At 48.8% G+C, this 22290-nt stretch overlaps 3 protein-coding genes across 3 annotated transcripts; 1 reads left to right on the forward strand and 2 right to left on the reverse strand.

Moving 5' to 3' along the window:
* Nucleotides 1–2939: 2939 nt before the first annotated feature.
* Nucleotides 2940–5620, reverse strand: N7443_005304 (NACHT and WD repeat domain-containing protein; the record flags this gene model as incomplete). The annotated part of the gene is made up of 3 exons (XM_056885360.1): nucleotides 2940–3521; nucleotides 3569–5147; nucleotides 5196–5620. The coding sequence occupies 3 exons, from the start codon at nucleotides 5618–5620 to the stop codon at nucleotides 2940–2942; spliced, it is 2586 nt and encodes an 861-aa protein (XP_056743638.1).
* A 765-nt stretch (nucleotides 5621–6385) lies between these two features.
* Nucleotides 6386–7129, reverse strand: N7443_005305 (LysM peptidoglycan-binding domain-containing protein; the record flags this gene model as incomplete). Its single annotated transcript, XM_056885361.1, has 1 exon — nucleotides 6386–7129. The coding sequence occupies one exon, from the start codon at nucleotides 7127–7129 to the stop codon at nucleotides 6386–6388; it is 744 nt and encodes a 247-aa protein (XP_056743639.1).
* Nucleotides 7130–14547: 7418 nt separating this feature from the next.
* On the forward strand, nucleotides 14548–15526 carry N7443_005306 (DUF3716 domain-containing protein; the record flags this gene model as incomplete). Its single annotated transcript, XM_056885362.1, has 4 exons — nucleotides 14548–14558; nucleotides 14605–14667; nucleotides 14721–14789; nucleotides 14845–15526. 4 exons carry the CDS (start codon nucleotides 14548–14550, stop codon nucleotides 15524–15526), a joined length of 825 nt encoding a protein of 274 aa, XP_056743640.1.
* Nucleotides 15527–22290: the final 6764 nt, after the last annotated feature.

Here is a 22290-nt window from a genome sequence, read left to right on the forward strand (position 1 = left end):
AAGCTCCCCCATACAGAAGTAACGGGACGAGCAGAGGCAGCGAAACGAGAAGGAACCACCACACGAGGACTCTTAGCACGACACGGACGAGGCTGATCGCCGCCACGGTTAGAACCACGGCTAAAGAGAGAAGAACTACTAATACGACCTCAACGAGGTACGATAGGTGAACCACGGGAAGTCGTGGGAGAACTTCTAGTGCTATGAACTACGATAGCTAGGGAAGAAGGTAAAGCAGTCCGACGACGAGAGTGTTACTTAACTAGGGCAGTCTTCCTATTATCAACCTTCTTAGCCTCGCGGTTGCTAGCTTCGGTATGCCGCTTAATAGCTTAAAGGAATTAGAAACGAGGCCCACGGGTAGGGGCAATGTCCGTCGCAGGAGAATGATCTGCTAGTGCTTCGAGATAGAGATCTAGGATCTTTATAGAAAGGGGGATATCCTAATACTTCTTATTCCGATCGGTGCAATCATCGCAACGTGGCAAAGCCTTTCCTTTGGAATCCTCTGACCAAGTGCATATCCGACCTATACCAGTATAAGTAATACACTTACGCCGGCGCTCCTTAGTATTCTGGCGAGGGCGTTTATCTCGCTTCGCTTCAATAGCCGGAGTAGTTAGCTTAGAATTCACCGGACGATAAGGGGTGGACGGACCCTCGCGAGAAGAGGAAGGGGAACGATTTATATATATCCCGGGCTGGGCCTATCGAACAGGGCCACGGGCTTATCGATAATCGTCTCCGGATAAGACCTCGTGAGGAGGATCACGGACATAACGATTAGGAGAGGACTGGGCCTATTAAATAGGACCCTATCGGGGAGTTCGCGGAAGCCGCATGGCGGCAGCGGAGAAGTCCTCCTCCTCACTAGACGAGATATGACGCGGACAAGGCATATTATCTGCGATAATGACAATTAGCAAAATGTCAGTCTGCAAAGAAGATTAGGGTCGATCTCCCTAAGGAAGGGGATAAAACACAAAGTGAAGCAAGCATAAAGTGAAGTGAAGCAAGCACAAAATAAAGTGAAGGCAAAGCAAAAGAGGGAGCAAAAGATGCCTCAGTCCGCAGCCAAAGATTGACTTACCAAAAGAGTAGGAAGATTGGTTGGAGGGAAGAGAAGAAGAAGAAGAGAAAAGGGAAAGAGACCCTTTTATAGGCACGACAAGGAACCTTCCGAGAAGGAAGTTACCGCAAAAGTCGAAGCCTTAAGCAAACGGTATACTAGCTAATGATCGAATTAGCCCTATCCGGATACCCCACAAAAGCTCAATAGGAAACCCTTTCTTCATCCCATCAATCAGAAGCTGTCGCAGCCTATCACAAAGACGACCCCGTGATATTGGATACCTTTTCCTATACTAGGGTTTTCCTTCCCTCGATTAGGGAGGTTTTTACCTTGCAAGGTTTTAATGGACCAAATACGTTATCGAGAAGGCCCTTTCTACTTTTAGACCCCAGGGACGTGGTCTCTAAGGAGGGGGATATTGTCAGGACCACTGACTGACGATACCAACTACGGCCTGAGGCATACTTAGATGCCATGGCAGTATCATGTTATTGGGCTTCACCGCCCGCAGCCGGGCCAGTCTGTATTTAAGTGAAGCCCCGCTGGACCTGAGAAGGGCCAGCGTTCAGTTTATCTTACAATCCACTACATTGTATTACACGCATATGAAGGTGTCTACCTCGCTTACCCATCCTGACCTAGAGACTACTGCGTGGTCTCACATGACACCTCAGGCCGCAACTGTATTCATTATGTCATGCGTTCCACCACTACAATATATATATTGGTCGATATTCCAACACCTAGCTATAGAATAGATCTACGGCCATAGTATTTAGCTCTGGTGACTACCTTTGCGGTAGAAACTAGTCCTATTGCGAAGCCTGTTTCATCGAAGTTGTAGATATCATCAGGTAGGATACCATAGCGCGTAATAGTATCTTCTATAAGCCGAAACCACCCACGAAGGATCCGTGGATCTTCTTGTTCAGCCCGCTTATAGTTTTACCGACGTAAAAAGCGGGTTTGGATAGATAGTGTACGGCTGATATAGTTTCCAGGCCAGTTCTTGCTAACACGGTCGGTACCCCGCGATACAAGTAGTAAATCAGCTATTTCGCGTACCATACTAGGCCTAGGGGCTGCACCGCGGTCATCCATAGAAAGAATCCACTTAGTAAGCGTATCCTCTTCTAATTGAGTCAATTTATGACTGTTGGCGTGGATAGTAGTCTGCGAAAGGCGGCCATTGACGCGGTCGCGTAGCGTGGATCGCGGTATGCCATACGTACGCGTAGCGGCCGAAGTAGAAGAGATCGTTTTGTTCTGAATAGCCTGAATTGCTAGCTCGATCCTACCCTCTTGTTCGATAGAATCTTGCTTTGATTTAGAACGAATTGGTGGCATAGTGGGTGATTAAACTGGCAGAGAGATACATAGGGACGCGAAAATTAATGGGGTGGCGACCCGCTTGGGAAATACGTTATACATAGCTTATATAAATCCCCAGCCTAAGGGTGACTAAGTTCTGTCCGACCGGCCAAAGCGCACCCCATCAAAAAAAAGGTCTGATTTTCTAATCCCTGTAACTACCTCTTCTTTTAATCGTACGATCTTTAAATTGAAACCGGGTATAAAGCGATCGCTAGTTTAGAACTTTTGAAGTTTTTAGGATTATCCGACCGATATTTTCAAATGGAATGCACTCGAGAAGTCCAATTGGAATGCACTCACTAGCGCCGTTTTTCTCCCATAGTAAAGCGAAAACCCTAAATGGAATGTATTGCATTCCACCACCCCCCATGGGATAGTGCTCAGATCTACTCTGAAGCAGTAAGCCTAATGATCCACCAATATTCAAGTACAATTTCCGAACAACAATCCCAGCCCAACCCCAATAGAAATGCTCCCAGGTGTCTGGTACAGCTCAACTGCATACCACGCGCATCTCGCCTGTATATAGATCCCAAATTTTAACAGTGTTATTTTCGGATGACCCCAATAGTTGATCGTCAGATACGAAAGTGACTGAGTAGATCTCATCGACACCGCCCCAGAACGTATAACACAGCTCACCTGTCTGGGTGTCCCAGACCTTGATACTATCATCGAAGGAAGCAGATGCCAGCAATTGACTGTCTAGTGAAAAGTCGATCGAGCTAACCCAATCAGTATGGCCCTTGAGCGTCTGGCGCAGTTCTCCCGTACGGTGGTCCCATAGCTTAACAGTGTGATCCTCGCTGCTGAACGCTAATAGTTGACCATCTGGTGAGAAGGCGACTAAGCGAAACAGGCTGATATGCCCATTCCACCTTTCCCTGACTGTCGGTACCAAACTCCAGGTTGAGCGCTCACTTTCGAATGTTTTCCTGATCATTGAATCTTCTCGAGCAAATATTAACCCTATGGAGTAAAGCTGAAGGGGCACGGTATCAGCTATCTGTCGATTTCGAATAATGAAAGACCGCGCTTCAGATACGAAATTGGACAGTGTTTGGTCATTGTAAGTCTATATTTGTTAGTACTGACTAATACACCGAGCCTCCATCTGCGTACCTCTATGGTTAACGACCGTAGTCTCTGGATCATTCCAACGACTTCAGATAGAAATCCCAAAAGGCTCATCGCTTCGACCCAATAGAGAAAATGAGATTGAAGAAAAGGAAGAACTTCAGCAAGCTCATCGACTGGGTTATGGCTCTGTACCAGATGATGTACCCAGTATCGACAGGCATACTGTAATTCTGATGGCAGGCAGTGACTAAGAGTATCTTTATCGATGTTGACCCTTGGCGTGATCTCATTTTGTAAGTTGCAGATATTTTTCCGTAGTCCATACTTTGGATCTTGCATGACTTTGAGGCATTGTGCGGCGAGTTTCTTATGCACTAAGCTCTCATCTACCCAGAATGGGTATTCTTCTTGTTTCTTGTCGAGAAGGAAATCCCGGAATGAAAGATGTAAAATCTGGACTGGCTCATCTGATCTAGCAGGAACATCGAGAACAGGGTAGAACAGTTTAATTTGCTCCTGGACCTTGTCGGTTTCCATCTGTAGAAGCTTGGCAAAAGAATCCACCGACCGCGGAGTAGCAAGGAGAATGAGAATGCCGATTGTATTCTGAAACTCGTGTATCAATTGTCGGGGTTTTTCTTCATCCTCATTTGTGAGAAGTTGATTTAATATGAGCGTATATGTACCCTCCATATTTGTCGCATAATTAGTTTGGTCACTTAGAATAGCTTCAAGGCGCTCTGCAGCATTCCCGCTGTCGTCACTGACGAATCGAACAAGCGTAGTAGTAGAAATAAACGACGGAGCAGTTCTCTCAACTAGTGTATTGATTGTCTTCTCCCCTGGCCAATCTGCTGGGAGGTCGCGCTCCTGCTGCAACCACAGGAACTTATGATTCAGGTAGACTCTGATTTCGTGCTCCATCACAGAATGAGGGATCTCGTGGATGATCAAATGTTGATGATTATCTGTGGCACCTTGAAGCCCTAGCTTCATAGGTAGATCTGGCCTGCTTGTTAGCAGGAATCGAAACTGCACCGAGCATGATTCCTGCAGACGTGGTAGAAGTTCTAGAATGTCCCGGACATCATCATCTTGGCTGCATTCATCCAGTGCATCAATCACGATCAGTATAGTTGCCCTTGAGCGGGCCAGGTTCAGCTCATTAAGTGGCTCTAGGATGAGCTTCTGGAACTGCTCCTCAAGTCCTCTTGCTGAGATCTCTGGATCATTCCTTATTGCATGTTGGATGTTGGGAGTCAGCTGAGGTATGGTATCTCCGAGTTGTCTTGCCAGCGTTGGAAAAAGTAGTTTGGCGTTTCCTCGCTCTTGTTCGCCGCTTCTGAAGAAGAAGCTTGCCCCCAAGACCCCCTGTCTCTCCAAAGAGCTTGAAACTGTCCGAGCAATAGTTGACTTTCCCGTTCCAGCCAAGCCACTCAACCAGAACAAGCATTTCTCGTTGGGGGTTTTTACCCAGTGGCCAATCTTGCCGAGGAGCTCCACCTGGGTTCCTGGGAGGCATTCGATCTGTTGATTATCAGGGTCGTTGAATGCCGCGCCTTTCGCGATATGTAACCACCTGATATCTATCTTCTGATTGATTAGAAGATTGAGAGATTGCCTGAATTATGAGTTAGCTCCTCCGTTTAAAGGCCGATCATACACCCACGTTTGGTTTAACATTAATGATAGCCAAAACAAGGAATTATATCTCTTGATTTCGCGAATGACGTTCTCCGCTTCCTTCTCTTCCAAAGGCCATTTCCAGGGTTGAAATTCCCATCGGCTTAGTAGTGACTGTGCTGCTTTTGGCTCAATCTCATCCTGTAATCTGCTGAGAGTTGCAGCGCATTTGGTAATATCATCAAGTAAACCTTGGGAAGGACCAGTTTGTGTCGGGATTCGGTCGTGAAGGAGCTTTTGAAGCGGTTCAAGTGGCTGAGAAAGGGCAGAAATCTCGTCCTGTAGCCTGGTAACATCATACCGTCCTTCTCTGATTCGACCGATGTTGATATACCTCCGGAGTATCTTACTGATGGCTTCTGTTGTTTGAATGACTTCGATAAGGCTTGCTTCACCCGAAAGCGGTTCCATGGTCACGTATTCGAAATATTCATTCGGCAAACTCCGTGGACAACTGCTGGGGAGGCAGATGGGTCGCAGATGACGTGGTAAGGGTGAGGGGTAGGCGCTAGGAATGCAAGCGAGATAGACTCTTGGCAGGATTTCTCTCTTGGCATTACCGTCGATATAGATTACGAAACTGATATTTGAATTAGGGATGGTGCTTCTTCGAAGAGCTATATGTACTGTCAGGGCAAGCTGATACGGTATGGCATTGTATGCAAGAATGGGGCTAATCTACCAAGGGGAACCAATCCAAAAAGATGAAATGAATTCAGTTGAAGACCAGACGAAAAAGAGCGGATGCTGCGAGGACCTGTTAAAGTGTCCTCGTTTACCTAGTAGGGTAAGGGGGGTTGAAAACCACCGATTCTCGGAGTGTCAAGAATCCCCTAATACAAATGAAGAAATCGCGACACAAATGGAACTAAACTATTCTGGGCGTATTTCACGACCCCACTATCCTCGACATGTACTTTCTCCGGTATAAACGTGTCATGGTGCGTGGCCGCAGTACGGCGGATCCCGCGTATGCACGCCTTATCTATTAGGTATACCTCGGGATAGCCTGCCTGTACCCTGCCTATTCGTTAATTTCCAGAGTCCCGTCCAGGAGCGCACTTCCATGCAACCTCCAAAGGTGGAGACACTGAAGTGGGATTGCATGATTCTATGACTCTCTGGTCTTTCCACCTGATCTATCTGCAACCGGTCCTCCAACCTGACCATTTTCTCTCAGACACCAACGCAAACAAAATAATTCACCCATAAGCTTGCACACGAGCTCCCAACCAGCGGATTCCACTTGTTGAACTGTGCCGCTGTGATCCCGTATTTCTGCTGAATAGACCAGCAGCTGTCTCCGTCACTGACCTGGTAATAGCGCTTACAGGTGTTGATAATTCCTGGCATGGGGTGGTGGAGTTGTGTGGCAACACAGTAATAATATCCAGGCCGGAGTTTATCACAGTTTTCCCCAACAGCCGGGTTCCACCGTTTGAACAGGGGCAGAGAATAGATGTAGGGGAATTTTTGTTGTGCGATTATCTCGCATGTGTCACCCTGTTGGGCCTTATAAAAGGTCTCGCAGGTGCTGATCAGACCGGATTGAGTTGGGGATGGACCAGACGCGGACGTGGTGGTGGGTGGTGCTTTGGTGGTGGTGGTGGTTGTGGTTGAGCTGGGATTATGGCCGATGATGCTTACGCAGGCATATGTATTGGCCCACATGCCACTGCAGGTGCTGCCGACAGCCGGGTTCCAGGCGACAAACTGTGTGGTGGTGATTTTATACTTGGCTGCGATGGTATCGCAGGTGTCTTCCGCTACTACCAGGTGGAAGGCATCGCAGTTGTCAACCATGCCGGACTGGATCGGTAGCGGTGTCTCGATGCCGTTCGGGGGGGTCGTTGGGTCTGGTTGTGTGCTGGCTGTTTTTGTCGTTGTGCCAGGGCTCTGGCCGATCACGCTGACGCACATATAGTAGCTGGCCCAGAGCCCGGTACAGTCGGCCTCGACAGAAGGGTTCCATTTGATGAAATCGGCGGTGCTAATGCCGTAGGCGGAGGTGATCGAGGGGCATGTATCTCCCTATCCCATGGGGGTGGTTGTAATCAAGTTCATTACAACTGACTAAGCATCCGTTAGTATGGGCTTAGGGTTTCCCGAGTGATTTAATTACAATCAGGGTTTGTGATATTTTCGTTTGATTATAATAAGGTTCCCATTGGTTTTGATCGCCAAAAATTAGGTATATTTTAATTTTGTATTTTATTATTAATATTACTAAGTTATAAGTTCATCCGACGATTGAGAGAGCTTATTATAGGGATGCGAAGTTCGTGAAATAATTTAATAGGGTACGGTCGGCCGCGCTATCCCAGTCATCACCCATCACCAGCCAATAACCACACCCGATTTATCACATAGTAACTAGCAGGGATTAGAGATTAAAAATTCAGTCGTAGGATTCAGGGGTTCCTAGTAGTATCCAATTTCAATTTTAGCAACATCCGAGCTATATCCAGTGATAGGAGTTTTCCAATATCCGTTTAGCACAGATTCTATGTTACGAAATATATATCCACGTTCAAGATAAGTGAACCCACCGAGTTAACTATTGCCGACCAATATTTTATCCGCAACGATAAGTGAGGAGTTACTATTTATCGCTAGTGCGAGTATGCCGTAAAGCCCAAGGATATCGTGCGTCATTTAACCACCCCCAAAGGTATTCATCGTATCAGTCGAGGTATTACACAGCAAGTATTTAATATTATTGAAAATAGAGATAAGTGGGACGATATATCCAACGAGGACGGGATATTACCCATAAGTATAGAATATCCCATCCTAAGGTTAACCATTTACGAAGATAGGTTATTATATTAGATTACTAGGTGCGGTTAGGTTTATCGCAGTCCCGATAGTTTACGAGTGCATTAGTCGAGAACATATTAGTTTTCCATATATAGCCATACGAGCGGAGTTAGACTATCCGCATCCGCTATAGGATAGAGAAAACGCGAGGATGCCATACGGCGAGTAATTTACTAGCGGGTTTTTCGTAGTAAATCTAGATCGCATTATATCCACGTACGCTATCTCGGTCCCTAATACGAGCCTACCGTACCTATTCCCCTAGTTAGTCGTGTGACGTAAGCGATTAATAAGATATAAGCGATATTTACCTAGCACTAGTAGTAGCCCGTAGTCATCCAGGCCGGTACAATCGACGAAGCGAACCTATAGTTAGACCGAACTAAATGGGCATATTATTTGCAAGGCCAGACGCCCAAGCAATTACGGATATATATTAAAACGCCGGCCGAGGATGCCAAGGGCCCAGAGGCCACCGCACGCGTGATATAGGACGCTATATTTGGCGTCGTAAGCAAAAGCCAGAGCATTACAAAGCAGACCGGTTATCCATTACATATTAAAGCCGCACGGACCGATATACATAGTATCCCTACCAAGCCATTATAGGCATATATACACGAGAGCACCGAGTTAGAGCGTCACGTCGAGCCATACTAGCGGATATTGATGTTTTTTACCCATATATAAACCCCCTATAAGTGGAATAGCCCTATATACCAATTTAAATATCGGTAGCGTATGGTATAGGACGCATTATAGCGGGCCGCTAAGAGTCATACCTACGCGGGCCGTCCCGAGCCGAGCCCAAGCGAGGACCCCGGCGACCAAGCCAACCGATTATAGCCCGTCGAAGTACAGTGTATGGATTTTGTGATCGAATTGTTAAATCAAGAGATCCAGTCTAGCGAGTACGAGTGCGCGTTAGTATATACGTTAGCCGTTTTAGGGGTAGGCGACCACGAGGGCGGACGACCATAGAAGGACCCTATCCCATGGGGGTGTGAGCATCCTACCACGATGCCCACATTAGGGTTTCCTTAAGTATGGGAAAAAAAAGTGGGTCAGGGGTAGGATGCCCACATTTTCGGACCCAGGATGCCCATTAATTCCACCGGACGATTACCCTCAAAAGTTTATCAGTTTTAAACTCGTACGTGATCTATAAACAGGGAGAGTTTCAAGATAACCCGGCCACATTAAAGGGTACTTGCAGGGATTCAAAAATTCGATTAGTTTTTTGATGGGGTGCGACCGAGCGCTATCACGGCCACTAGTGTTCAGTTAGGCTTAGGGTTGGACGACCACTTATTAGATAATTCAGCTTAATATTGAGGGGTAACTTAATATCTAAGATTCATACAACATTCCGTATGGCCGACCAAGTATTTTCCCGGTCCGACGCATTCCCAGTGATTATTTGCCGTACGTGCAAGCACGGTGTCCGACCGCAGCATATCGTCGGCCATTTAACGGGTAGTCCGCATCGATTATCTATTGCCGCCGCCCGTACGATCGCCCAAGAGGTTCGGAGTTGGAACGGGGTACGCGGTGACCCAGACCAAATATGGTTACCTACCCAGATCGACGAGCCTATCAGTGGGTTACCTATTTATTCGGACGGTATCTTATGTATACGTGAGCCCGATTGTGGGTACGTTTGCCGGAACCCTAAGTCGATTAAGAACCATTGGCGCCAGGAACATCAGTGGGCGATACCTCGTCCGCGCGAGCAGCCTACCGCGGCTACCGTCCAGGCCGCCGAGGATACTATTCAGGGCTCGATGCAGTCCGTCGTATGCCAGCGGTTATTTCACCGTGGGACTAACTCGCATTATATCCACGTTCGCCGGCCCGGCCCGTCGTACGAGCCGATGGAGCCTCCGCCGCACCCTACCGTGGTCCAAGGGTTAGTGAACCAGCTCGAACAGTGTTTCACCGCGTCCCAGGCCAGCGACGAGACGGTCGTACAAGCCGGCGAGCTGGATGAGGCCAACCCGTGGTTACGGCGGACGCAGTGGGCCCAGTATTTGCAGGGGATCCCCGTACGACTATTGTCCGAGGCCATCGCCACCCCCGATCCGGATGCCGAGGGCCCCGAGGGCGTCGTACGTGCCATTTGGGACGCCATGGATCGGGTCGCCCGCGTGAGCCAGCGTATTACCAAGCAATGCGGCCATTTAATCCGAATCGAGGCCGCGCGGACCGAGAAGGACCAGAGCCCGCATCAACCATTGCAGGCGTATATGGATATGGATAACATTGTACGACACGTGGAGCCATGGCAGCGGGTGTTAATGTTTTTTGCTCGTACGCAGCAGCCGCACGAATGGCGCAGTCCCCGGTACCGGTTTATATCGCGGCAGCAACGCGCGTGGCAGGCATTATGGCGCTGTGCCCAGTCCACGGTCCAGCTGGGCCAGTCGTCGTCCGCGCAGGGCGCCGACCCGGCCACCCATGGTCGTACGAACGATGATCCCGAGCTATACCAGTTCACACCCATTGAACAAGCATGCATCGACTTTTGCATTGAGTTACTGAATCAGCGCGTAGGCGCCGAGGAGTACGAGTGTGCATTAGTATGTGCATTGGCCGTATTAGGGCGCAGCCGGGACGGTTGGCAGACGCCCGAGTCGTACCCCCCATTTTGTCCAAGATGATTAAGATTGCGCGGTTTATGGTATTGCATAAGGCATTACGGTTAGATCCCCACGCGGATGAGATCTATCCCATGGGGGTGTGAGCATCCTACCACGATGCCCACATTAGGGTTTCCTTAAGTATGGGAAAAAAAAGTGGGTCAGGGGTAGGATGCCCACATTTTCGGACCCAGGATGCCCATTAATTCCACCGGACGATTACCCTCAAAAGTTTATCAGTTTTAAACTCGTACGTGATCTATCCCATGGGGGGTGGTGGGATGCATTGCATACCAGTTAGGGTTTTGGCTTTACTATGGGCGAAAAACGGCGCTAGTGAGTGCATACCAGTTGGACTTCTCGAGTGCATCCCAGTTGAAAATATCGGTCGGACAATCATCAAAACTTCAAAAGTTCTAAATTCGCGATCGCTCTATACCCGGTTTCAATTTAAAGATCGTACAATCAAAAGAAGAGGTAGTTACAGGGGTTAGAAATTTGGACCTTTTTTTTTGATGGGGTGCGCTTTGGCCAGTCGTGCGATACTTAGTCACCCTTAGGCTAGGGGTTTACATAAGCTTAGTATAACCCTCAAACCCTACTACTTTATTAAAGAAGGCCTTCTGTCGGCCTTGCAGGGAGGCGGATACCACGAAGCTTTTCGTGGCGCGGGGTACGCTTTTGTAGATGCTTCCCCACCACGGACTATTGACTACCCGACCAAGGAAGGCTTGATCGGATAAAGATAGAAAAAGAATAAGATAGAGTGTAAAGGGCTTATGCACTCTAAATAAGCACAATCCACAATCCTTAAACAAAGGACTAAGAAGAAGGTCTTTCTAAGCAGATAGAAAGGGATAGTAGAATATTTGAAGAGAGTGAAAGGTCTGTTATTTCTACTTAGTGTCTCGCGCGTATTTATAGACAGAAAGTGGTTAAAGTCACATACTTTATATCAGATAAACAGAATAGAATTAGGGAAGGAAATATGATAGAACTAATAGCGTAATAAGGGATATGTTATCGATCTGGTGGGGTAAAGAGGGGTAAGCGATTTAGAGAGGTAAAGTATATTCGTATTTCTTTTCTTCTTCTTCTTCTTCTTCTTATATTAAATAAGAGGATACCTTCACCTAATATAGTATTAGTCCAAATTCTAACACCTTCTAGTAGCTATACTACCTTAATTAACGAATATAAATAAAAAAGGTAGATAACTTCTCTATCTCTATCCTCACGTAGGAGATACTATATATACTCCTAGGTATGCATAACACCTTAGGCCGCAGCCGCGTTTACTATATTATATATTCCACCACTATAATATCTATATATTCTATTATAATTCGCTAAAGACGTATCTTTAATTATACTTAGTATACTAATAAGATTAATAGATAAAGAACGGGGGAAGTCACCTCATTACAGTCAATAATAGGCTTAATAGACTCGTATAATGGGACTGAGGCAGTTATCTCAGTGTAGTCGGACAATAGGACTAAGGTAGTCATCTTATTGCAGTCAGATAATAGGACTGAGGCAGCCACCTCAATACAAACACGTAATATGCTCAATGCAAACGCACAATAAGGCTCAATAGAATTATACAATGGGACTGAGGCAGCCACCTCAATGTAAACGCCCAATGTGCTCAATGCAAACGCACAATATGCTCAATAGTCTCGGACAATGAGGCTCAATAGACTTGTACAATGGGACTGAGGCAGCCACCTCAATACAAACGCCCAATGTGCTCAATGCAAACGCCTAATGTGCTCAATAGTCTCGGACAATAAGGCTCAATAGACTTGTACAATAGGACTGAGGCAGCCATATCAATGCAAACGCATTATGGCCTCAATAGACTAGGACAATAGACGTACTTCGGATGAATGTACAATCCTCAATATATAATCAAGTTTTCTTCCTTTTCGAACTTACCTTCCTTCACATCTCTCTTACCTGACCACTTTCTCTACCTTAAAAATCAACCTTTTTTTTTTACTTCTTTTTCTAAAATCACTGATTGTCTCTCGCCCTGTGCCCCCCTTCTTCTATCCCATGGGGGGTGGTGGGATGCATTGCATACCAGTTAGGGTTTTGGCTTTACTATGGGCGAAAAACGGCGCTAGTGAGTGCATACCAGTTGGACTTCTCGAGTGCATCCCAGTTGAAAATATCGGTCGGACAATCATCAAAACTTCAAAAGTTCTAAATTCGCGATCGCTCTATACCCGGTTTCAATTTAAAGATCGTACAATCAAAAGAAGAGGTAGTTACAGGGGTTAGAAATTTGGACCTTTTTTTTTGATGGGGTGCGCTTTGGCCAGTCGTGCGATACTTAGTCACCCTTAGGCTAGGGGTTTACATAAGCTTAGTATAACCCTCAAACCCTACTACTTTATTAAAGAAGGCCTTCTGTCGGCCTTGCAGGGAGGCGGATACCACGAAGCTTTTCGTGGCGCGGGGTACGCTTTTGTAGATGCTTCCCCACCACGGACTATTGACTACCCGACCAAGGAAGGCTTGATCGGATAAAGATAGAAAAAGAATAAGATAGAGTGTAAAGGGCTTATGCACTCTAAATAAGCACAATCCACAATCCTTAAACAAAGGACTAAGAAGAAGGTCTTTCTAAGCAGATAGAAAGGGATAGTAGAATATTTGAAGAGAGTGAAAGGTCTGTTATTTCTACTTAGTGTCTCGCGCGTATTTATAGACAGAAAGTGGTTAAAGTCACATACTTTATATCAGATAAACAGAATAGAATTAGGGAAGGAAATATGATAGAACTAATAGCGTAATAAGGGATATGTTATCGATCTGGTGGGGTAAAGAGGGGTAAGCGATTTAGAGAGGTAAAGTATATTCGTATTTCTTTTCTTCTTCTTCTTCTTCTTCTTATATTAAATAAGAGGATACCTTCACCTAATATAGTATTAGTCCAAATTCTAACACCTTCTAGTAGCTATACTACCTTAATTAACGAATATAAATAAAAAAGGTAGATAACTTCTCTATCTCTATCCTCACGTAGGAGATACTATATATACTCCTAGGTATGCATAACACCTTAGGCCGCAGCCGCGTTTACTATATTATATATTCCACCACTATAATATCTATATATTCTATTATAATTCGCTAAAGACGTATCTTTAATTATACTTAGTATACTAATAAGATTAATAGATAAAGAACGGGGGAAGTCACCTCATTACAGTCAATAATAGGCTTAATAGACTCGTATAATGGGACTGAGGCAGTTATCTCAGTGTAGTCGGACAATAGGACTAAGGTAGTCATCTTATTGCAGTCAGATAATAGGACTGAGGCAGCCACCTCAATACAAACACGTAATATGCTCAATGCAAACGCACAATAAGGCTCAATAGAATTATACAATGGGACTGAGGCAGCCACCTCAATGTAAACGCCCAATGTGCTCAATGCAAACGCACAATATGCTCAATAGTCTCGGACAATGAGGCTCAATAGACTTGTACAATGGGACTGAGGCAGCCACCTCAATACAAACGCCCAATGTGCTCAATGCAAACGCCTAATGTGCTCAATAGTCTCGGACAATAAGGCTCAATAGACTTGTACAATAGGACTGAGGCAGCCATATCAATGCAAACGCATTATGGCCTCAATAGACTAGGACAATAGACGTACTTCGGATGAATGTACAATCCTCAATATATAATCAAGTTTTCTTCCTTTTCGAACTTACCTTCCTTCACATCTCTCTTACCTGACCACTTTCTCTACCTTAAAAATCAACCTTTTTTTTTACTTCTTTTTCTAAAATCACTGATTGTCTCTCGCCCTGTGCCCCCCTTCTTCTCTCGTTTCTTGACGTACAATTACGTCAAGATGTCTCCCTTGTACGAACCCAACCCAAGCAGTGAAGTCAAACTAATTCCGATTTAGTTCCTCCCTCGTCTCTCGCCGTGGTGGTGGTGGCCGTGGCGGCCGTGGTGGCTCTGGATCGTTGTACGTATGCTTCCTTTCCTATGGCGATATATGTGAAACTAACTATTGTACAGCGGAGGTCGGGAGCGGAGTCCCCATACCGGCGAAGGTATCCTGAACTTTGGTCCCGGGGAATGGAGCAGGTAAGCTCTTGACTTTTTTATGAACGATCTTTAGCTAATGTATAATCTCTACTAGCTGGCCCTTCCCCTACACTGACCAGGATGGGAACCCTCGTCTTCCTCGTACGCACGCGGAGGGTATCCAGTCCCTCATCCAATACGCTGAACGACCAGGCGGTAACCAGGGTCAGCTTCAACTCCCAGTTGGCGGCGATGAGCTTGCCCGGATGTGCACAACTCCGGTGCAGCTCGCGATCCTTCGGGGTCGTGGACGCCCTATCTGGCATGTACGAGGCAACATTAATGGGCAGCAAATTGTCTCCCAGCGACCCTCGTATATTAATGCCCTGCTGATCCAGTCCCGTGGCAATCAACTCGTTCAGCCTTGCGAGGCGTGTGTGGACCGGTGCAAACCTTTTCCGCAGTGTATCCGACTCCCGGGTCAGTTTGGCGGCTGTTGTGGCAATTATAAGTGGCGTGATCACGCATCTCGGTGCTCTGTACGAGATAGACAGCCCCGCAATGCTACACGGCCATGGCCACGGCACCCACCTCGTCCCTTACCCACAACGGATATTATTGACCTAACGGACGACCGGAGTGTCGTCCGGTCGGCCCAAGGGCTATCCCGTCGGGCCTATCAACGTCCTCGTGCGGATAGCGAGGTCCAAGAGATCACTATAGTGGATTTGACTGAAGAGGAGGATAACCGGCGTCGGACCGAGCCTTCTCAACTTGCTTGGTACGAAGAGGCCTAGGGAGGACGTACAATATGGGTGGTAGGGAGTGAAGATAGCATTTTAGGCTAGAAGGGGGAATACTTACAATACCGAATGAAATCCGCATTTTTATTACTTATAATCATTCGTAGATATAGATCTTATTAAATTATATATAGTCATATATACTAAGGGTCGTCGAACAAAGCTTTGTCTTAGTGGAAACTTAGTATATTCGATCAGCCTATCATATTATTAATACTATCTAGCTTGGGTGGCGTAAGATTCAGGGGTAAAATATAAATCTTTAGCGAATTCCCACTTACTTTTTTCCTCGCCCCAACAGACTAAGCTCCGTTCTTTGTACGACCCCCGCAAATATATATTTGGACGATCTACGAAACCTTATCGTACAATGGCATCCCGCACCGCCGCGGACTTATTTTTACGGATCCCCAAGTATTCCGTGATTGTCTGTCGCCAGTGTCAGTATGCTGTCCGACCGACCCAGGTCGTGTTTCATCTGACCCATTCCCCGCATCGTACAACGATTCCCGATGCCCGGCAGGTCCAGGCGGCTATCGAGGAGTGGGACGAGGTCGAGGAGAATATTAATCAGTTATGCTTTCCCGAATGGGTGGACCAGCCTATCGAAGGCCTCGCGATGTACACTGATGGTATCCTATGCACCCGAGTCCAAGGCTGTGGATATGTATGCCGGAGTAAAGAAAGTATTCGGAAACATTGGCGTACGGAGCATCATTGGTCGCCGTACGGTCACCATCAAGGCCACCAGCAGTCTTGGCTAAATGATCTTGCCCGAGTGGCTATTCAAGACACTACCCAAGCGGTATGCTGCCAGCGGTTCTTTACCACGAAGTTTGGTTCCCACTATATCCACGTTCGCCGGCCCGGCCCGTCGTACGAGCCGATGGAGCCTCCGCCGCACCCTACTGTGGTCCAAGGGTTAGTGAACCAGCTCGAACAGTGTTTCACCGCGTCCCAGGCCAGCGACGAGACGGTCGTACAAGCCGGCGAGCTGGATGAGGCCAACCCGTGGTTACGGCGGACGCAGTGGGCCCAGTATTTGCAGGGGATCCCCGTACGACTATTGTCCGAGGCCATCGCCACCCCCGATCCGGATGCCGAGGGCCCCGAGGGCATCGTACGTGCCATTTGGGACGCCATGGATCGGGTCGCCCGCGTGAGCCAGCGTATTACCAAGCAATGCGGCCATTTAATCCGAATCGAGGCCGCGCGGACCGAGAAGGACCAGAGCCCGCATCAACCATTGCAGGCGTATATGGATATGGATAACATTGTACGACACGTGGAGCCATGGCAGCGGGTGTTAATGTTTTTTGCTCGTACGCAGCAGCCGCACGAATGGCGCAGTCCCCGGTACCGGTTTATATCGCGGCAGCAACGCGCGTGGCAGGCATTATGGCGCTGTGCCCAGTCCACGGTCCAGCTGGGCCAGTCGTCGTCCGCGCAGGGCGCCGACCCGGCCACCCATGGTCGTACGAACGATGATCCCGAGCTATACCAGTTCACACCCATTGAACAAGCATGCATCGACTTTTGCATTGAGTTACTGAATCAGCGCGTAGGCGCCGAGGAGTACGAGTGTGCATTAGTATGTGCATTGGCCGTATTAGGGCGCAGCCGGGACGGTTGGCAGACGCCCGAGTCGTACCCCCCATTTTGTCCAAGATGATTAAGATTGCGCGGTTTATGGTATTGCATAAGGCATTACGGTTAGATCCCCACGCGGATGAGATCGTACAATTTTTGCAGCACCGACAAGGGGTCGGCGAATGGGCCAGCCAGAGTCCGATGGACGACCCCGAATATATATTCGCGGGCCAGGATGAAGGATATACCAGCCAGAGCCCCACGCCCACCCCCGAGCCCGATCACCCGCATTCACCGGTCGTACAAGATCCCCCCGATCCCACGAGCCCGGATTGATATCATTTAGCCAGCAGCGGCGGCAGGGTTCGCGGCCGTTTCGCGAGTGGTTAAAGGTATTAGTGGATACGTTTATGGTCCGTGGCACGCATAGCCCGATGCAGTGGATGTTAGATTTACGGACGTACGGTTTACATGTGCATTATAATAGCACCACGCCCGGGCATATCGCGTGGATGGGCCCCGACCAGATATTGTACAAGGAGGTGCATTTTTCGATGGGCGATTTCCGAGGCTTCGTACATGGATTAGTGGGATCATTACAGGGGATATTGCGGGACGAATTGTTAATGACCACCGAGACCACGCCCATCCCATCCATCCCGTGGGCCAGCTTGATAGACGACCCCGCGCAGGCCAAACCCGGGTGGTGTTTTTTAAAGGATTCGCGTACGACGTGGCCCGTGGATGGCGCACAGTGGATGACCCAGCGGTTAACGCAGGATAGTGCCGTACAACGGCGGTTTATCAATACGCACGAGGGTCAGTTCCGGACATCCGCCATTCAACGATATATGCAACGGGTCGTACGATTCCGTGAGCAGTTATGTATCGCCATCCACGTCACCGCCGGACAACCCAGTCGAGCCCCCGAGCTGTTAAGCATTCGGCACCGGAACACCGAGGGCGGCCACCGCAATATATTCATCGAGGATGGATTAGTGGTATTTGCCAGTCGGTACCATAAGGGGTTTTATGCGCAGAATGACGCCAAAACGATCCACCGGTATTTACCGCGGGAGGTCGGGGAGTTGGTCGTACAATATTTGTGGTTAGTATTGCCATTTATGGAGCGATTGCAGGCATACCCGCTGGGGCAGTCGTCGTACGAGCATCCGTCCCATTTATCGCAAGCCGCATATTTATGGCCGCCCGACCCCCATACCGGCCGCGAGTGGTCGTCCGAGCGGTTCCGGGAGGTGTTAAAGCGCGAGACGGCCATTGGATTGCATGGGTATTCATTAAATATCCCCGCGTACCGCGATATTGCCATTGGGATCAGTCGACGGTTTTTACGGGTATCCAGTGTGTTCCCGAATAACGTCCAGGATAGTCGTACGACCGATGGTACGCCCGACGATGCGGACGACGAGTCCCAGATGGACCACGACCAATTTATGGGCCATATTGCGGATTTACAGGCCGCGCATTCATCGCACGTCGCCGGGATGATATATGGCCGCGAGGTCAGCGAGCAAGCCGGTACGACGGCGCACCGCCGTGAGATGTTCCGGTTATCCAGCACCGATTGGCACCGGTTTTTAGGGTTTCCATCGTCCGAGGATCCATTAGCCCGGGTATTAGGCAAACGCAAGCGATCCCCGTGGGAATCGACGGCGGACGAGGCCCGCAGCCAGCGTCGGTGGCAGTTACGCGAGACCGATATGACCGAAGCCGTCCGACGGATGACCGGGGACGACCAGATGCAGTTCCGAGGCGTACAAGGGCCGGCCATCCAGGCCATCCAGCACGGCGCCAGTCCGGTCGTTGCCGTGATGCCCACCGGAGGCGGCAAAAGTATGTTATTTATGTTACCCGCGTGGGTGGCCGGTGGATTGACCGTGGTCGTGGTGCCATTGATTGCATTACGGGCCGATTTGCAGGACCGTTGTACGACATTAGGGATATCATGCGTGGCATGGGAGAGCCGACGGCCCCCGGACGAGGCATCGATCGTATTGGTCACGCCCGAATCAGCGTTAAGTACGGAGTTCACCACGTTTTTGAACCGGCAACGTATGATGCAGCGGTTAGACCGGATCGTGATCGACGAGTGTCATATTTTGTTAAACCGGGACACCACGTTTCGTCCGATGATGCAGCAGTTAGGCCGGTTGACCGCCGCACAAACGCAGGTTGTGTTATTAACGGCCACATTACCCCCCAGCGCGGAAGGTCGATTATGGCAGCAGATCCGATGTGAACGGTCCCAGGTCGAGTTTTACCGGGGTCGTACGAGCCGGACCAATATCGCATATCGTGTATGGCGGCCCGTATTAGAGCGTGGGTTAGAAGGACCAAACCAGTGGATCCAGATGCCCCAGGTGATGGCATTCGTCCGACAGCGGATCCACCGCGTGCCCGCCGGACGGGTGATTGTGTACGGGAGCACCAAGACACATGTGGGTATCATGGCCGGTGCGTTAGGGTGCGATGCATTTTACAGCGGGCAGGACGACAAGAGCGGGATCATCGAGCGGTTCCGGCAAGGCCACACCGGGGTGATCGTGGCCACCAGCGCATTAGGGATGGGGATTGATATCCCCGATATCCGGTGTGTGATCCATATTGGGTGGCCCCGTACGATGTTAGATTATGCGCAGGAAAGTGGGCGTGCGGGCCGTGATGGGCAGGCGAGCGAGGCCATTATCATTCAGCCCGCGGGGATTGATACCGCACCGCCATGGATGGTTCCCGAGCCCACGCGGACCGGTTTGCCCGAGTCCGAGGAGCCACAGCGGGTGTACGATTATATCACGGCCGGGGTGGGCCAATGCCGACGGGTGATGTTGGACACATATTTAGATGGCACGGTGGATGGATATCAGCGGGTTCGATGCGGTGATGGGCCCCCCGGGTTGGACGAAGCCCCGTGTGATCGATGCGAGCCCGGTTGGCAGGCGATTAAGCCCGAGACGAGTGAAATGCCCATGATTGACCCCGTCGTCCGTCCCCGCCGGCCCATCAAGTCCATCCCGCGTCGTACAACCATCCCCGCACGGCCATCCCATATTCCACCATCCATCATTCCCAGTCCCCCCGTCAGGCCCACAGCGACACCACGCGAGCCCCCAGAAGCCACCAGCCCAGTCCGGGTGACCCGGAGGATTTCCATTACCGACGAGATTGATTTCCCGCCATGGCCAGTCCGGGATCACCCCGTACGACCCGCCGTGGGAGAACCCGTACGGGATCCAGGACCGATCATCAATCGTTTATATCCGCGGGTCGGTTCCAGGAGATCCGAGAGCATTCAGTCCCAGGTCGTCCGGATCACACCGCAGAGCCCAGGCCCCATCCCACCACCCGTACGACACCCCAGTCCGGACGTTCAAGATTCGGATGAGTCCGTGATATCCCGTGAGTCCGAGCGTGTTCCATCCCCGGTCGTCCGTACGACCCAGCGGAGCCCGAGCCCCATTGCCAGTGAACCCGTGGACGATGCCGCGTCCCCCCGGATTCCGTTACAGATTCAACACGAGTTCCGGCAACAAGATATCCATCGTGCGGGATTCCAGCGTACGCACCGTCAGCAGGGGCAACAGGATTTACAAGAGCAGGAAGTTTTGGAGGCCGAGGCGCAACGATGGCACGAGCGATGTTGGATTTGTACGCAGGATGGGCGGGAGGCGGAGCATGATTTATATTCATGTTGGGCGGCGGGGAATCGTACGGCCAAGCAATGGTTTTTGGCATGGCGCAGCAAGATTCGGTACGCGCCATACACGGGTTGTTATCGGTGTGGGATGCCCCAGGCGATTTGCCAGGGATACGCCAGCGGGGCGCGGCAGTGTGTATACCGGGGGATGTTAATGTCGATATGGGCGATGATGATTTACGGGGAACCCACGGATCCGGCGGCGCAGGGGGTTGTCCAACGGGTTCGGGAGTTATGGCGGCAGCGGTTGATATCGTACGAGGTTGATCCCGATGATGCCGGACAAGTGGTACAGGTTTTAGGGCGGGAATGTGAGCGGCGATGGATGCGGCAGACCGAATTAGTGACGGAGTTTATTTGGTTGCGAGATTATTATGGGGATTACGGGATGTGAGGATATCCATTGTACGAGGCATTTATGTAGCAATTTCACATCCAGTATCCCAGTTCCATTATTCGCCATTCCGTAGTTTTACATTATATCCCCCAGACCAATTATTTCGTTGGAGATGATTTTATAATTTTATCAGCAAATATATATATCCCAGAACGGGTATATTCAGGTATCTGGATTTATTATCGTACAATGATTTATATTATTAGTTATTTATATTGGTCAGGGTTTTTTATCGTCCAAGGTCATATCCATAGTCGAGTCCAAGGTTATCGTCCAATATCGAGTCCAAGGGTGTCATCCGATGTTGAGTCCAAGGGTGTCGTTTGATATCGAGTGTAAGGGTGTCGTCCGATGTCGAGTCCAAGGGTGTCGTCCGATATCGAGTCCAAGGTTTCGTCCGATGTCGAGTCCAAGGGTGTCGTCCGATATCGAGTCCAAGGATATCATCCGATAACAAATTAATAGTAATTATACGCGGTACGGGTTACCATTATTGTACGTGGTGAGGGTTACCATTATTATACGTGGTGAGGGTTACCATTATTATACGTGGTAAGGGTTATAGTCGTCGTACGCGGTGAGGGTTTTTTATATTATATATCATAACGGTTAGAATAAGAGGGTATATATTTATAGAGAAGGATATAAATAGTGAATCAGATATATTTCGGGGAAGGTATATTAATATATTCCCGAAAAATCCAATTTTAATAGTGTAATAAATTCCGAAAGATCGGTCAGGAAATATAGATATATAGTTATAGTTTTAGAGAGTATTATAGTACGATATAAATTTATACAAGATCGAATTATATATTAGGAGATCCACGTCCCGAGGGTAGTAGTTATATCGGGTTAGGGTTAAAGGATATATTCGCAGGAAGGGTCAGAGTAGGGTCCGTTGTAAAGGTTTCAGTAGTCGTACGTAGTAAGGGATCGAGTTAGGTATATCGGGTTAGGGTGAGAGTTCACATATATAGTAAGGGTCCGAGTATATATATATAGGAAGGGTGAGTGTAGGTATCGAGGGGTTTAGTTAGAGTTAACGTATATAGT

Source organism: Penicillium atrosanguineum (assembly GCF_028827265.1).
Source record: "Penicillium atrosanguineum strain IBT 20685 chromosome Unknown utg000003l_segment0_segment0, whole genome shotgun sequence".
Taxonomy (NCBI): Eukaryota; Fungi; Ascomycota; class Eurotiomycetes; order Eurotiales; family Aspergillaceae; genus Penicillium; species Penicillium atrosanguineum.